This window comes from Ursus americanus, chromosome 5 (assembly GCF_024610735.1).
Source record: "Ursus americanus isolate L20-20 chromosome 5, mUrsAme1.1.p, whole genome shotgun sequence".
NCBI lineage: Eukaryota > Metazoa > Chordata > Mammalia > Carnivora > Ursidae > Ursus > Ursus americanus.
This window is the reverse complement of record NC_142131.1, coordinates 75819031-75835560: the sequence shown is the minus strand read 5'-3', so window position 1 is coordinate 75835560 and position 16530 is coordinate 75819031. Positions and strand designations below refer to the sequence as shown.

Genomic DNA, 16530 nt, shown 5'->3' with positions numbered 1-16530 from the left:
GAAGGAAGGAAGGAAGGAAGAAAGAAAGAAAGAAAGAAAGAAAGAAAGAAAGAAAGAAAGAAAGAAAGAAAAAGAAAGAAAGAAAGAAAGAAAGAAAGAAAGAAAGAAAGAAAGAAAGAAAGAAAAAGAAAGAAAGAAAGAAAGAAAGAAAGAAAGAAAGAAAGAAAGAAAGAAAGAAAGAAAGAGAAAAATAGGAAGCTGAAACAAGAATGGAAGGGACACTTCTCACCGTATAACTTTTTGGTATAATTTTGAACCATGTAGGGGTGCCTGGGCGACTCAGTCGGTTAAGCATCTGCCTTCGGCTCAGGGCATGATCTCAGGGTCCTGGGATCGAGCCCCGCATCAGACTCCTTGCTCAGGGGAGGATCTGCTTCTCCCTCTCCCTCTATGATCTCTCTCACTCTCACTCTCTCTCAAATAAATAAATAAAAATCTTAAAAAAAAAACTATTAAAAAAATTTTTGAACCATGTCAATGTATTACTTATTCAAATTTTTTTTAGAACTTAATAAAGAAGAAAAGAATTCTTTTTTGGGGGGGAGGAGGGACAGAGGGAGAGAATCCCAAGCAGTCTCCCGGCTGAGCTCAGAGCCGACTTGGGCTCCATCTCACAACCCTGAGATCCTGACCTGAGCCAAAACCAAGAGTCGGCTGAGCCACCCAGGCACCCCAGAAAACAGAGAATTCTGCTATTTAAAAAAAAATCTCCTAAGGGTTCTGTGTTGCCAGCAAGCGATTAAGGTAGCCAAGACCTTCCACAGTTAGGCTCCAGATAACGGTAATGATGGCAGCGGGAGGTGAGGGACAGCGAAAGCCACCACCAGTAGCACCACCATCATGAGATCAGCAAACTACGGTGAACCATGGCCCAGGCCAAATCCAGCCCCCTGCCTGTTTTTATAAATAATGGGTAACGCAACAGAGATTGTAGAACCCACAAAACCTAAAATATTTACTGTCCGGCCCTTAACAGAACTCCTTTGCAATATTGGGGTCTGTGGAGAAGGAGCACCAGACAAGGAAGGGACCATCGGCTGCTCCCCGAATCCTGCCTCTCTCCATGCCCAGCTGGAAGCTAACGGCCAAAGGAACGTGGGGAGTGGGTCCCCGGTTTGCTTGCCTCCTAGAGCCTCCCCATTCCCCTCTGTTACAGGGTGAGGGGTAATAGATGGGTCCTAAAAGCCCTTCTAGGAGACAGACCGTGCCCTCCCCACCCCGTCCAAAGGCAAAGCAAGAAACCAGCTGTCAACCAAACACAGTCATAAAAGTTCACAAGCCAGAACGGGCCACAACAGAGTCCTGGTGATTCCGTGCTGCCTGCCGTGGGGGTGGGCGCATACCCGAGGGTGTGGAGGCCAGAGAGGGCTAGGACCCCAGGGTGCAGCAGGGCTGGGGCAGTGACAGCGTCGCCTGCTCCCTCCATCCCATCACACCTCAGGGAATCAAGAACTCTGGGACGGGCACACAGGGCACAGCAGAAGACCTTCTGCAGCCACTCCCAGTTCTCCAGCCCCACCCACCGCCACCCCCAATCTGGGACCTAGGTCTCCCAGTGCTTCCAGTCCAGACCAGTGGGCGATGTTACCTAGGATTAGAAATACTTTCCAATATTTTCTCGATCCTCAGTACAACCTGACGAGGCAGGTCCTCCCGGACCTCTTTCTCTGCCAGCCCGTCCCGCCCCGCCCTCATCTTTGCTTTCCATTCAGTCATTGTATCCAGAAATCTGGCGTGTTCCTGTTCATTTTCTATTGCTGTTGTAACAAAGGACCACCCTGTGCCTTGAAAAGCACATCCAGGGGCACCTGGGAGGCTCAGCCGTTAAGCGTCTGCTTTCAGCTCAGGTCATGATCCCAGGGTCCTGGGATCCAGCCCCGCATCGAGCTCCCTGCTCAGCGGGAAGCCGGCTTCTCCCTCTCCCACTCCCCTTGCTTGTGTTCCCTCTCTCGCTGTCTCTCTCTGTCAAATAAATAAATAAAATCTTTACAAAAAATAAAAATAAAAATAAATAAAATAAATGAAAACCACATCCATGGGGCGTCTGGGTGGCTCAGCCGTTAAGCGCCTGCCTTCGGCTCAGGTCATGATCCCAGGGTTTTGGGATCAAGCCCCACATCGGGCTTCCTGCTCAGCAGGGGGCCTGCTTCTCCCCCTCCCTCTGCGGCTCTTTCAAATACATAAATAAAATCTTTTTAAAAACCCACATCCATTTCTTCTCTCACAGATCAGAAGTCCAGGATGGCACACGGCCGGGTTCCCTGCTCAGCCCTTCACAAGGAGGCTGAGACGAAGTTTCCACCTGCCGCGATCTCACCTGGTGCTCAGGCTCCTCTTAGAAGCTCCTTCCTGTTATTGGGGCGCCTGGGTGGCTCAGTCGTTAAGCGTCTGCCTTCGGCTCGGGGCGTGGTCCCGGCATTCTGGGATCAAGCCCCGCATCAGGCTCCTCAGCTGGAAGCCTGCTTCTTCCTCTCCCACTCCCCCTGCTTGTGTTCCCTCTCTCGCTGGCTGTCTCTCTCTGTCAAATAAAGAAATAAAATCTTCAAAAAAAAAAAAAAAAAGAAAAAAGAAGCTCCTTCCTGTTATTGGCAGGATTCGGTGCCTCGTGGGAACCCGCTGGACTGGGGTCCCCCCAGCTCCTTGCAGCTGCTCTCCAGTCCTTGCCCACACGGCTCCCATCTTCACAGCCAGTGTCTAATCTCTGATCGCACCATGGCCACCAGCCAGAGCAGCGCTCTGCTTTCTAGCTTGGATAATCCAGGACAGTCGGGGGTGCCAAATAACCTGCTCACAGCAGTGATACCCCCGCAGACTCACAAGTTCTGGGGATTAAGGCAGAACCTCTCCGGGGGGCCGTTTTAGAAATTGTCCATACCCCACCTGCCCTCTTCCCCAGCCCCACACGCAGTCTCAAAGTCCTGCTGCATCCTACATATTGCTCACACGGACTCCCTGAGCTCCGGCCTCATGCCCACCACCCTGGGGACTCCTCTCAAGGCTCAGCTGGGCCTCTGAAGTGGATCCCTCCCTGCCCTCATCTTTCTCCCCCTTGCCCAGCCCCACTGCCCACTCCCCGCTTTGCCCCTGTGGCCAAATGATCTTCCAGATGCACAAAGCTAACTGGCTGACTCCCCAATTTCTTTTATTATTTTTTTAAAGTTTATTATTTATTTTTAAAGATTTTATTTATTTATTTTAGGGAGGTGGGGGAGGAGGGGAGGAGGGGAGAGGGAGAGAGAGAATCCCAAGCAGAGTCCTCGCTGAGCGATCCCACGACCCTGAGATCATTACCTGAGCCTCAGCCGAAATAGCCGAAATCAAGAGCGAGACGCTTAGCTGACTGAGCCACCCAGGAGCCCCCTTTTTAAGTTTATTTATTTATTTTTAAGATTTGTTTATTTGCGAGAGAGAGAGAGAGAGAGAGAGCGCGCGTGCGAGCCTGTGTGAGGTGGGGAGGGGCAGAGGGAGGGAGAGAATCCCAAGCAGACTCCCTGCTGAGCACTAGGGGCTCGATCCCACGACCCTGAGATCACGACCTGAGCCGAAACCAAGAGCCCGATGCTCAACCGACTGAGCCAGCCAAGCACCCCCATTTATTTATTTTTAAGGGTTTTTTGTTTGGTGATCGCTACACCCAACATGGGCTCCAACTCACCACCCCAAGATCAAGAGTGGCGTGCTCTTCCGACTGAGCCAGCCGGGTCCTCCTACTTCCCAATTTAAACTCCTGCATCCCCCCCCACCCCCCCAGTAAGCTCAAGACCTAACCAAAACTCCGTAAAGCTCATTCACTCCAGTGTTTTCGCAACACTGACTCCCTGCCAGGTATGCCCTTCTGGGGCTTTCTGTGTCGTAACATAGCAGATCCCCAGCAAGGAGCGAGGCTGCAGTGAGGCCTGCGGGTGGCCCTCCCTGTGGGCCCGGCCGTCCCCCTCCTCCCCTCCCAGCTCCTCACCTGCAGGCATTCCCAGCACCCCTCCCCCACCCATCCCGCAAATCTTGGTGGGAGCAGGTTCTCCCAGATCCCCTCCCTGGAGCCGGTTCTAGCTCTCCCAGCTCTAAGGAACCTCTGGGGAGGCAAGGACTTTCTCTCTAGGTCACTATGGCTCCCTCCAGTGCCTGGCACAGACTTCGCCACACTCCAGGCGCTCAGTACATTTTTTTTTTTTTATTCATGACTTTTTAAAATGAGGATTAGTGTTTATTTTTTTTTTATAATGATTTTTTATTATATTATGTTAGTCACCATACATTTTTTGGAGTGAATGGACCCAACAACTCTCGGCATCCCCTCTACTCCCAACAGTTTGTCAACCGCGCCAAAGCAGCTGCCAGCAAAGCCTCCAGTTGCTCAGCCTTCCAGCTCCCCGGGTGCCCACGCTGCCCGCTCTGCCCTGGCCTTAGCTGTGACCCGCAGCCGCAGCTGGGATGGTGCTGCCTGGGGATGAGCTATTTAGGGAACGGAACGAGCTCCATGGCACGAAGTCAGGCGGGCATGCCAGTGCTGGTTCCAGGGGGCCGTGGGCAAAGGGCACAAGAGCAAAGAATGTTCACGAGGCCCAGGCTGCAGAATCCTGTTCACCAGTGGGGAGGCAGCATGGTATCCCGCAAAGAGGGCTGGTTGCACACGCACGTGCACACACACACACCCAGTTACACCCCGCCAAGCTTTACCAGAACAGGAGAGTAAACGTAAGAGCAGTCCCCAGCAGAGGAGAGATTCTGGGGAGCGTGCAAAGCCCACGGCCAAGGTTTAACAGACGAAGCCGCCGCTCCTGATACCCACAGGCACCGGGACGGTGGAAGTGAGAGTCAGAACTGAAACAGGGCGACACCCCTCCCCCCTCCCGGCCCCACCTCTTCCTCCAGGCAGCCCCAGACAAAAACACCCAGCTGAGAAAAACACACTGTGGACTGGTGTTGGTGGCCTGGAGTAGAATCTGCTGATTAGGGCTCAGGGGCTGAAGACGGCAGCCACCGCCTCCCCACCCCCAGTGGGAGCCACGACCCGCAGCCCAGGGCTGCCCACCTCCGCGCAGGCGCCCAACGCGGAACACGGAGCCGCTCATGGAATTGCCTCAGCTTCCCCTCTGTGAAATGTCTGGATTAGGTGGTCCCCAGGGTCCCTGTGGCTTCCAAAAGTCCAGGCCTGCCTTCTAATTATATCCCCGCCAGAAATCAGAGCCACATGTCACTGCCTGCCCCAGGCCACCAGCTGGGAAAGTGGAAGGAAGCCCTATGGCCTGGTGACAGGAGCCCCCTCCAGGCCCAGCCCTCAGTCCTATCACCACCCCAGCCCGGCCAGCTGGCCCACGAGGCTGTCACAGCCTCACCCGATCCCTCGGCGGCACACGGACCTCCAGCTCATGCCCGGCCGATGATCACGTTTCCGGTGCTGGGTTGAATTGTGTCCCCTGCTCCCCCAAAAAGACCTGTTCAAGTCTTAACCCCTTACCTGTACCACGTGACCTTCTTCAGAATCAGGGTCTTTGCTGATGCAGTGGAGTTAAGATGAGGTTATGAGGGCGGGTCCCGATCCTGTAGGACCAGTGTCCTTAGCAGAAGAGAAAAACGCCATGTGAAGACAGACACCCAGAAAGAAAGCCATGTGAGGAGGGAAGCAGAGGTGGGAGTGACGTGTCTACAAGCCAAGCAACACCAGGGCCTGGCTGGCAATTGCAGCAGCTAAGAGAAAAGCAGGGAACACGTGTTCCTCTGGAGCCTTCAGAGAGAGCGTGCCCCTGCTGATGCTTCGCTTTTGGGTTTCTCATCTCTAGAATGGTGAGATGATACGTTCGTGCTGTTTCAAGCTCCCTGGTTTGTCTTTATTAGGGCAGCCCTAGGAAGCTAATACACCCAGTCCGCCTGGTCCCAGTCCCTGCCTGTTGAACAGATGAATACATCCCACTCCCCACCATTCCCCAACCCCCCAGCCCTGCCACCCCCTACCGGCAATCTATCAGCGAGAGAGAGAGAGAGAGAGAGAGAGAGAGAGAGAGAGAGAGAAGAAGAAGAAGAAGAAGAAGAAGAAGAAGAAGAAGAAAAAGAAAAAGAAAAGAAGGAGGCCCAGCCCTCACATTGGAGGGGCTCAGGGCAACAGTACAGATGGAGCCCCTGACCCACCTGCCCCCCTCTTCTATTCCTGCCAGCCCCTCTGTGTGCAAGGACCCACCTGCACAGAGGTGGAGGCCCCAAGCCGGATGTCCGCAGTCTGTCCACACCCCACCCACCCACACCTCGGCCACCCTGCAGACCTACAGGGACCGCTTTCCCTCTGAAGAGTAGATCGGGGGAGACGGCTGAGCAGGCCCTGCTAATGGACTCAGGGCCGGGCCGGGCTGGGCCGGGCAGGAGGATTGGGGGTGGGGGGACCTGAGCTCCAGGCCTTGGTCCTGCAGATTTCCTCACCCTGGCCCACAAACGTCCGGCCCAGAAGCAACCTCCACACGCCTAACGGCAGCCCCGGGGACTTTCCTGGCCACATCTCCTTCAATCTTCATCTGATTTTAAAGGTAAAAAGCCAGAAGCCCAGTAAAGTTAAACAATTTGCCCAGGGGGAAAAAGCTGATCATCTGTATACATCAGATTAAAACCATGGCCTGTTTCACTCCCAGGCCCTTCATGTCTCCCCGTATCAAGCCTTTCCCCAGGCTTGGTTTTATTTTATTTTATTTATTTTTAGATCTCATGTATTTATTTGTCAGAGAGACAAAGCAGAGACAGTGCACAAGCAGGGGGAGCAACAGGCAGAGGGAGAAGCAGGCTCCCTGCTTCAGAGGGGAGCCTGATGCAGGGCTCAATCTCAAGACCCTTGGATCATGACCTGAGCTGAAGGCAGATGCTTAACCCCTTGAGCCACCCAGGCGTCCCTCCCCAGGCTTGGTTTTAACCTGGTGAACTGCCAAAGCCCCAGTAGATACCAAAAATAGTTCAAAAACAAATTAAAAACAAACAAGCAAATATTACAACCATCAAAACAGTTTAGTACTGCCCAAACACATCTTATTATCTAGTGTATAACAGAGGAATTTTAAATGAATGCACCACACCAGTAAGAATTCAGTGGATGGCATCAGGACAATGGCTTAGCCATCTGGAAGAAAATCAAGCTGGAGGCCTGCTTTGCTCCTAACATCACATTAAACCTGATGGATCAAACATTTTCATTATCAACAGTGAAACCACAAAAGCACTAGAGAACTTTCCTTAAAGTACTAAAAGCTTTTCTAAAGTGGTAAGAGACAAACCCTATAGAAAAACCGGACGAGAATAGAACACAAAAGAGCTATAAAAATATGAAATAGCCAGCTTCCATGAGAACTAAAGAAATGTAAATGAACACAAGACACCATTTGTCCCTACTGGATCATCACCAACCTTCTTCCTTCTCAAAAAAGTTGCTAAAACCCAGTCTTGGCAAGTGTTGGCGAGACACTATTCGGAGCAATTGGGAATCTTACCTCTGTAGAGCATACCGTGTAATACGGCAGATACCCAAATTATAAATGTTAGGAGTTCATCCTGGACAGACTCACAAAAGTACCAAAGGTATAATATTCATTGCGAACGCATTCGAAATAGTAAAAACACTAAAAACAAACTAATATCCATTGGTAGGGGCTGTTTAAATAAATTATGGAAATCAGGGGTGCCTGGGTGGCTCAGTCAGTTAGGGGGTCTGCCTTCAGCTCAGGTCATGATCCTTGGAACCTGAGATGGAGCCCTGCATTGGGGGGGGTCCTTGCTCAGTGGGGAGCCTGCTTCTCCCTCTGCCTGCTGCTCTCCCTGCTTGTGCTCGATCTCTCTCTGTGTCAAATAAATAAATAAAATATTAAAACAAACAAACAAAAAGTCATTCTCCAGGGGCGCCTGGGTCTCAGTCGGTTGACTGTCAGACTCTTGATTTCAACTCAGGTCGTGACCTCAGGGTCTTGAGATCAAGCCCCACACCTTGGGGCCCCACCCCCGCCCCTGCCTCTTCAGTGGGGAGTCGGCTTGAGGTTCTCTCTCTCCCTCTCCCCCATCCCTTCCCCCCCATCATGCATGCATGCTCTCTCTCTCTCTCTCAAATAAATAAACCAATCTTTAAAAAGAAGATTTCCTCAACTTAAAAACGGGCAAAAGATCTGAAGAGACATTTCTCCAAAGGAATGCAAATAGCTTATTGGAAAGTTGCTCGGGATCCCAATGAAAACCACAAGGGCATTGAACTTCACAACCCCCGGAATTACTGCAATAAAAAAAGTCAGACAACATCAAGTGTTGGTAAGAACTCGGGGGAATCAGAATGTTCGTATGTTGCTGATAGGAACCTAAAATAGTGCAGCCCCTTTGAGAAATAGCTGGATGGTTCCCCAGAAAGTTAAACATAGACCCAAGAATTCCAGCGCTAGGTGGGTATCCAGGAGAACTGAAAACATACGCCCACATGAAAACCAGCAGCACTCTTCACGATGGCCAAAAGGTAGAGACAACCCAATCATGCATTAACTGGTGGCTGGATAAAACACAGAATACCCATACAATGGAATGTTACTAGTAACTTCATACAGGCTGACACCCGCTACAACGTGGATGAACCTTGAAAACATGCGAAGTGAGAGAAGCCAGACACAAAAGGCCACGTACTATAGGATTCCCTTTCAATGGAATGTCCAGAACAGGGAAATCTATGGAAACGGAACGTAAATTAGGGGTTGCTTAGGGCTGGGGGGGTCTGAGGGGTCAGAGGGTGATAATCACAGGGTGCAGGGGTTTTTACTGAAGGGATGAAAACGTCCTCACATTGATTGTGGTGATGTCTGCGCAACTCACTAAATATACTAAAACCACTGATTTGGGGGCGCCTGGGTGGCTCAGTCGGTTAAGCGTCTGCTGCCTTCGGCTCCGGTCATGATCTCAGGGTCCTGGGATTGAGCCCCGAGTTGGGCTCCCTGCTCAGTGGGGAGTCTGCTTGTCCCTCTGCCTGTTGCTGCCCCTGCTTGTGTTCTCTCTCTCTCACTCACTCTCTCTCCCTCACTCCCTCTCTCAAATAAATAAAATCTTAAAAAAAAAAAAAAAAAACCACCAGTGATTTGTACACTTTAAATGGGCAACCTGTATGGTATGTGAATTTCATCACAATTAAAAAAAAAAAAATCACCCTCCCCAACTTTTCAAAAGACGGGACCTTAGCGCATCTGGGTCCAACTTTCTCACTTTATAGACAAGGGGCTGAAGCCTAGAGAGTTTAAATGAATTGCCCAAGGTCACTTGTCCTTCAGAGCCCTGGTCTACTGCCCATTAGGCATAGCCATATGGTCTCACCCAGTCTACACTGCTTCAAGTGAGCTCTGATAGCCGTTAGAACGAAATCAGCAAAGTCACACAAGCCACTTCACAGTCAGCACAGAGGTCTGAGCCTGGTTTTAAAAATGCATGGTGGTAGGGGCGCCTGGGTGGTGCAGTCGTTAAATGTCTGCCTTCGGCTCAGGGCGTGATCCCAGCGTTCTGGGATCAAGCCCCACGTCAGGCTCCTCTGCTGGGAGCCTGCTTCTTCCTCTCCCACTCCCCCTGCTTGTGTTCCCTCTCTCTCGCTGGCTGTCTCTGTCAAATAAATAAATAAATCTTTAAAAAAAAATAAAAAATAAAAATGCATGGTGGGGCACCTGGGTGGCTCAGTCAGTTAGGCATCTGCCTTGGCTCAGGTCATGATTCTAGGGTCCTGAGATCGAGCCCCATGTCAGGCTCCCTGCTTGGTGGGGAGCCTGCTTCTCCCTCTGCCTCTGCAGCTCTCCCTGCTTGTGCTTGCTCTCTCTCTCCCTCTCCCTGTCAAATAAATAAACAAAAAATCTTTTTTAAAAAATGCATGGTGCAGGGGCGCCTGGGTGGCTCAGTCGTTAAGCGTCTGCCTTTGGCCCAGGGCGTGATCCCGGGGTCCTGGGATTGAGCCCCACATTGGGCTCCCTGCTCCGCTGGGAGCCTGCTTCTTCCTCTCCCGTTCCCCCTGCTTGTGTTCCCTCTCTCGCTGGCTCTCTCTCTCTCTCTCTCTCTGTGTCACATAAATAAATCAATCTTAAAAAAAAAATGCATGGTGCAGTTTACTGAGGACATATCACGGGGCACAAGCAAACTGTAGGCTTGTAGACAAGTGGACCTGGGACGGAGATCTAGCTTTGTGTGAGCAGAATCAAGCTATTTGCCCCACGAGTCTCCATAAATTATGAATGATGAAGGTATTCTTTGTAAGGAACAGAAGAAACGCTCCGTGTAAAGTGCCTGGCACAAAGATGCTTACCTCCTTCCTCCTGCCATATAAGAACAGAGAGGCCTTCAAGACGGAGACCTTGGTAAGGTGGGTGCAGCACATTTTACATGAATCAGGTTTCCTGGGGATGGAATTCTCTGCTGGACGGAGTTCATCCTGCCCCGTGCACACGTCTTCTGGCTCTACCTCTCCCCTTTGTGACCCTGACACATTATCAGCGGTCCGACAAGGCTGAAAAAGTTCACGGGAGCACCACTCAGAACCAGGGGTAGAAAAGCACCCTTCAGGGGCACCCAGGGGCCTCAGTCGATGAAGCGGCTGCCTTCAGCTCAGCTCATGATCCCAGCGTTCTGGGATCGAGCCCCACGTCAGGCTCCCTGCTCAATGGGGAGCCTGCTTCTCCCTCTGCCTCTGCCTCTGCCCTGTTCGTGTTCTCTCTCTCTCTCAAATAAATAAAATAAAATAAAAAAATAAAATAAAATAAAATAAAATAAAATAAAAAAGAAAGAAAGAAAAGAAAAGAGAAAAGGAAAGAAAAGAAAGGAAGGGAAAGGAAAAGAGAAAAGAAAAGCATCCTTCGGAGCCCTGCACCTGCTGCCCCCACAGCTTCAGGAGGGCCTCCCTGGGAAGGCAAGAACTGCTACTACAGGACCTACAGGGCTGGAGGGCTTGCAGTGGGAAAAGGTACAGCAAAGTCCTAGGCTGCAAAGCATCTTCCCAAAGCTCAGGAAGGGGCTATCTTTTCTCCAGAAATTCCAAAGTGCGGCACCCGGGTGGCTCAGTTGGTTAAGCGGCTGCTTTGGGCTCAGGTCATGATCCTGGGGTCCTGGGATGGAGCCCCACCTCCGGCTCCCTGCTCAGCAGGGAGCCTGCTTCTGCCCCTCTCCCCTCCTCATGCTCATTCTCAGTCTCTCTCTCTGTGTCTTAAATGGATAGATAAAATCTTTAAAAAAAAAAAATAATTCCAAAGTGAGAACATTTACAAAAGGTCCTTATCCTGTTATGTGGTGCCTACGAATTTTGTTTACTTTCCAATGGTTTTTTCATTGCTTATAGAACTCATTTTCATTGTTTAATTGACATAACGTTTGTATCTGTGAAAACTATTTGGGGTCCAAGGTCAGGATGGATTGCATCCTGATTTTTCTTATTGAAATGCGAAATAGAAAAAACCGACTTGTCTTTTATCGAATGACTTTGCACTTGGTTACAGGGTTAAAAGTTCAATATTTAAATCGGCTTAACTAACCTGTGCTGCCAACGGCCACCTGCAGACTTCTGAAGTTCCACTGACCAGCCTATTCCGCCACCACAAGAATGTCAGGCCTACCGCAGCATGATCAAAGGCAATGAATTTGTAGCAACGATATAATTCCTATCCATCCAGTGTTCCAAGACACGGTGGAGGAAATCAGCCGGAGATTCGAGATCCACCCCGGTCTGGGCCTGCTCACCTCCCCAGCGTCACCGTCTACTAATGCTCTAGGGATACCTGCAGAGGGGCGCCTACTCGGAGCCGTCCCCCACGGCGCCGCGCAGTCTCAGCCCCAGTGCCGACGCCCCCAGTGTTCCCGGGGAAGGGGGGGCTTACGCTCTCCTCCCCCGCGCCCCCGCTGGCGTCTCGGCCAGGCCTTGGATTGTGCGTAATGCCAGGCACAGTCGTGGGAACTAGGAGGAAAAACAAAGAGGTAGGGCATGTCGGTGGAGGTCGGTGGGGACCGCAGTTTCAGATAAGGTGGCCAAGGGGAACCTCTCTCGGGGGCAACATTTGAGCAGGTCGCTGCGGGAAAAGAGGCGCCCGCGTGTGGGGCCACAGAAGAGAGCAGAGTGTGAGAATCGTGCTAGAACGGAAGCAGCCCTTAGCAGCGCCAGGCTCTACGTTGACCTTGGCACCTGCGGCACCTCGCCCAGGACCCTGTGAGGATCAGACTCTAAGGTGGTTTGGAATCCCCATTCTTCCGCTCCGTCGCAGAGCCGGCCCCTCAGGCAGGAGGATCCCGTCCCCTTAGACGTGGTTACGCCCCCACAGCCACGGTCTACACGGTCGCCGCCGGTACCCGCGAGGCGGGGCTCTCAGACCAGCCCCAGCCTGCGTCCTAGTCCCTTCCCGCCCCCGCCGGGCCCCGCCTGGCCCCGCCTCCCACCGAGCCCCGCCCCTCGCCTCCGGTGCCCCGGGCTAGGCCCGCCTCGGATCCGCTCCGCCCCTCCAGTCGAGACTCCGCCCCTCCCGGTCTGTCTGTAAGGAGCTGAGCGTCAACGATTGGTTTGAGTCGGAAACTTTGTTCCCTAATTGGCTGTGGCGTACGGCCGGCTACCCGCAGTACGGGGTGACCCGGAAGTGACTCCTGAGGCCCGGGCCGCGTGGATTCGCCCGGCGCGGAGTGTGTGGGTGCCGCGGCGGCCGCGATGACCAAAATAAAGGCAGATCCGGACGGGCCGGAGGCTCAGGCGGAGGCGTGCCTCGGGGAGCGCACTTACCACGAGCTGCTGGTGAATCTGAACCCCATCGCGCAGCCCCTGGCTTCGCGCCGCCTCACGCGGAAGCTCTACAAGTGCATCAAGAAAGGTGCTGCGGCCGCCGCGGTGGCCGGTGGTGGCGCGGGGGGCGGCCCGAGGCCCGCCGACTGACTCTTGTGTCGTTGCAGCCGTGAAGCAGAAGCAGATTCGGCGCGGGGTGAAGGAGGTTCAGAAGTTTATCAACAAAGGCGAGAAAGGGTAAGGCCCCCTCCCGCCGGGTTTTGCGTTTCTGGACGGTAGCACGGGTAGCCCCACGGCTTGGTAGGTGCTCGGCGAAAGTCGGCGACAGTGATCCGCCCCCGGTACACAAGGTCATCACGCCGTCGGTGAGTTCCCTCCAGTACGCGTCACTCACAAGAGCTCAGAGGAACACCACCGGGAAAGTGAGTTCCGGGGGAAGCGAATCGAAGAAGCCAGCGCACGCAGGGTCGAGCCCAGCTTCAGTCACTCACGAAAGTCCTGACGTAACTGTGAAGGAACGTACAGGGTGCATGAGGATGCCGCCTTCGCGACATCTTTCTCCCCCTCAGGCCAAACAGGAAGCTCTTTGGAGGACAGGACAAAGCCTCTCAGTGCTTGATCTCTGGAAGCTCATTGTTGGTGCTCAAGAGATCAATAGTGCTGGGGGACGTGATGCTCCATGGGAAGTCTGACTTAGGGCGCAGGGGTTCTGCCAGAAGATACTGGGTCCCAGGCAGGAGAGAGGATAGTGGTGGTCAGAAGCATTGCCCGGTAAGCCATGGTAAATTTAGTTTTTGTCCTCAGAGTTTTTCAGGCCACCGAGGGTTAAAAGCCAGGGAGTGACATAATTTTGTTTACCCTTGCGAAGATTTTTCTGGCAACTCTGGAAAGGATCGGGGGCACAAGAGTAGACCAGGAAATTGGGCTAGGAGGCTGCCCCAGTGTAGGAGAGGTGAGGGCGATGTTGATTGGGTTATTGGTGGCTGAAACAGAACTCAAGTGGATGCATCTAAGAGGACTTTGGGACATGGAGTGAGAAGGTCTGGATTCCAGCCGAGCAGAGGGCCCACTCAGATGGTGAACAGTGGATGGGCCCAGGTTTGTGTGGGAAGATCACAGGTTTGGTTTTAGACAAGTTCTTGAGGTGCCCTTTAGACATGGGGACCCCCCCCCCCCAAACAAGCAGAACTGTCAAATAGGCAGATGACTACACAGACTGGGAGCTTGGAAGGGAGAGAAGAGGCAGGGGAGAACAGATTTGGGAGTTGTCAGCACATACATGGCACCCGATGCCGTGGCCGTGACTGTGGCCTGGGTCAGCCAGGGAGAAGGTACTGAGAGGGCAGCCAAGGATCAGGCTGTGAGAAGCACCAGCACTGAAAGGCCACGCAAAGGAAGGGGTGCCGGCAGAGGAGAGCCTAGAAGACAAAAGGAAAACCAGGAGAGTGGGCCCAGTGCTTGCAACTAAGAGCTCTTTCCTTGTATTTGCCTCTCACCCCCCAAGCCCCTGCCCCGCCCCGGACAACACTCTTCCTTGGTGTCTTCAGGACTTCCAAGGCCCTTGCCCCAGAGCCCTGACACCTTGCCACCCAGGAGTCCTACCTCAGGGCTCTCTGGCAAGACTTCATTTGTTCCCTGTGACTCTCGGCACTGAACTCATGCTTCCCAGCCTGGCATTCAAGGCCCCCGGTGTGGCCGCTGCCAATCTCTCTAGCCTCCTTGTCTGCCCCATCCCTATCCTGGATTTCAGAACCATCCCAGGCCCCCATCGGCCAGCTCCTGGGTATGAGCAGCCATTCTGATCGTCTCAAGTCTCGAGTGCTTTCCCTGCCTCCAGCCCCTCCCAAGGGCCGCCTGACACCTTCATTCAGCTTTCTGATCCATTGTTACCTCCTGATTCCTTTTTTGACTCTCCAAGGACAGCTGAGCTCTTACTCCCTGGTGTCACTCCCATACCTCACCTGCCCCCATGGAATCCCACTTGTCACCCTGTGTGGCATTTACTTATTTGCCAAGAACTAGGTAGGGCTCACCTCCCCAGAGGAAGTGATCACCAAACACAAATTTGCATGCACTTTCAGAAGGTGGGGATTCGCATCTGGGGTCCTTGAGGGCTGGGACCATCTTCTCCATCTCTGTCCAGAGGCCCAGTCCAGAGGTGGCACTTTTTGACTGAAAGAGGGAATGGGCGAATTAGAAATGACAGTGTTTCTCTCATCGCAGGATCATGGTTTTGGCAGGAGACACGTTGCCCATTGAGGTATACTGCCATCTCCCAGTTATGTGTGAGGACCGGAACTTGCCCTACGTCTATATCCCCTCTAAGACGGTAAGGAACACATGAGCCCCCGCCCCGGATCTTGGTCGGCATTGGAGGAGGGGGTCTGGCATTGGGTTTGTGGGAACAGGCCACTGTGGAAAAATGCAAGCTTTGCAGTTGAGACAGATGTGGATGAATCCTTGGCTCTGCTGGTCCCTGGCCCAGTCTCCTTGTTGGAAACTGGGAATTCCCGCCCTTGTGGACCATGGGGGTGAAAAACGAGGTGTGCGTGCACGTGCTGTCCGTGCAGATGCCGCGCCCACGGTAGTCCTGTGAGGTGGTTGCAGTGTTCAGGGAAGAAGGGGGTGTTCAAGGGACTGGTAGCTGGGACCAGAACCCTGCCTCGGGCGGCAGCCTCTGGAGCAGAAGCCCATTGCCACTTGCCATGTGGCTGTGGAGGCCCAGCATTGTCGGCTCAGCATTGCCGGCCCGTGGCTTGAAAGCTGGCAGAGTTGAAATGCCGGTGTGACGTGTCGGAGGGCTGGATGAGGCCGGTGGGTCATGGGTTCGTGCCTCCCGGGCATACAGGTGGTGCAGACTTTGCCCCACACAGCCCTTCTTTCCCTCATCTGCAGGACCTGGGTGCAGCCGCGGGCTCCAAGCGCCCCACCTGCGTGATCATGGTCAAGCCCCACGAGGAGTACCAGGAGGCCTACGACGAGTGTCTGGAGGAGGTGCAGGCCCTGCCCCCCCCCATGTGAAGGACTCAGGCCCCTGCTCTGGAAGCTGCGGGGCTGGCAGCGGGCCAGCTGGCTGCCCTCCTGCCGCCCATGCTCGCATCTGCCCCGGGCCCCTGTGGCCGGCCTTCTTCCTGGGCAGCTCCGCCAGCTCTCGCCGGCAGGCAGAGCCGGCATCCTCTCCCGTCGCGCGCCAGCACAGACGGCTCCGAGAATGCGGTGTGGGGGGAGTAAACGCTAAGGCTCGAGTGTGTTGAGTCTGTGGGTGTTTTCTTCAGCAGCAGCCGCTGTTGGGGCCAAGGAGGTGGTGGGCAGGAGAGAGTGGAAGCAGCCTCTCTCACCAGAGAACCCGGAGGACTTCGAGGTGTTCCATGCTATGCTGGGCCGCCAGGGCTGGTGCCAGAGCCCAGCTGAGAACAGACTTTGCTGCCCACCCCCGGCTTCCGCCTCCCGCTTCCACAGCACAAGGCTGCCGCACCAGACCCCTGCACAAAAGCCTGTGGCCCCTGAGCTGGGGACACCCCCGTGCCTCTTTCCTCCTTCCTCTGCCCCTAAGAGCCTGAAATGCCCCTGGGAAACTTCTGGAAGCAACTGGGCCACATACAGCAAATCTGAAGTAGGCACGGGAAGCTAGAGCCGATCCCCAGACCAGCTCTCCTGCTTGACGTAATGGCCCCGGTGACCCAGTCCCTTCAGACCTCTCACACTTCAGGTGACTTCCTGCTCTCCAGCCCCAGCACGGGGCTCAGTGGGTACACAGAGCAACCAAACTCCAGGCACCCTGGAGTCAACAGAACAGAGCTTGGGAC

The 16530-nt window shown here is 53.6% G+C and overlaps 1 protein-coding gene and 2 long non-coding RNA genes across 3 annotated transcripts; 1 reads left to right on the top strand and 2 right to left on the bottom strand.

The window, feature by feature from the left end:
* Nucleotides 1-5043: 5043 nt before the first annotated feature.
* LOC148110151 (uncharacterized) lies at nucleotides 5044-12323 on the bottom strand. The gene is made up of 3 exons (XR_015724611.1): nucleotides 11496-12323; nucleotides 10277-10477; nucleotides 5044-5554 (listed from the first exon to the last, which is right to left on the bottom strand). It is a non-coding gene; the product is annotated as an uncharacterized LOC148110151 (long non-coding RNA).
* A 249-nt stretch (nucleotides 12324-12572) lies between these two features.
* NHP2 (NHP2 ribonucleoprotein) lies at nucleotides 12573-15970 on the top strand. The gene is made up of 4 exons (XM_045794925.2): nucleotides 12573-12812; nucleotides 12892-12961; nucleotides 14948-15053; nucleotides 15620-15970. Exons 1-4 carry the CDS (start codon nucleotides 12653-12655, stop codon nucleotides 15743-15745), a joined length of 462 nt encoding a protein of 153 aa, XP_045650881.1. The 5' UTR covers nucleotides 12573-12652; the 3' UTR covers nucleotides 15746-15970.
* LOC123790468 (uncharacterized) lies at nucleotides 12922-14224 on the bottom strand. The gene is made up of 2 exons (XR_006779107.2): nucleotides 14004-14224; nucleotides 12922-13231 (listed from the first exon to the last, which is right to left on the bottom strand). It is a non-coding gene; the product is annotated as an uncharacterized LOC123790468 (long non-coding RNA).
* Nucleotides 15971-16530: the final 560 nt, after the last annotated feature.

Excerpts from the sequence above, each read along its gene's own strand:
- NHP2 (XM_045794925.2), top strand. The coding sequence starts at position 12,653 with ATGACCAAAATAAAGGCAGATCCGGACGGGCCGGAGGCTCAGGCGGAG. Across the intron at positions 12,813-12,891 it reads CTACAAGTGCATCAAGAAAG|CCGTGAAGCAGAAGCAGATT; the intron begins GTGCTGCGGCCG and ends GTGTCGTTGCAG. Across the intron at positions 12,962-14,947 it reads ATCAACAAAGGCGAGAAAGG|GATCATGGTTTTGGCAGGAG; the intron begins GTAAGGCCCCCT and ends CTCTCATCGCAG.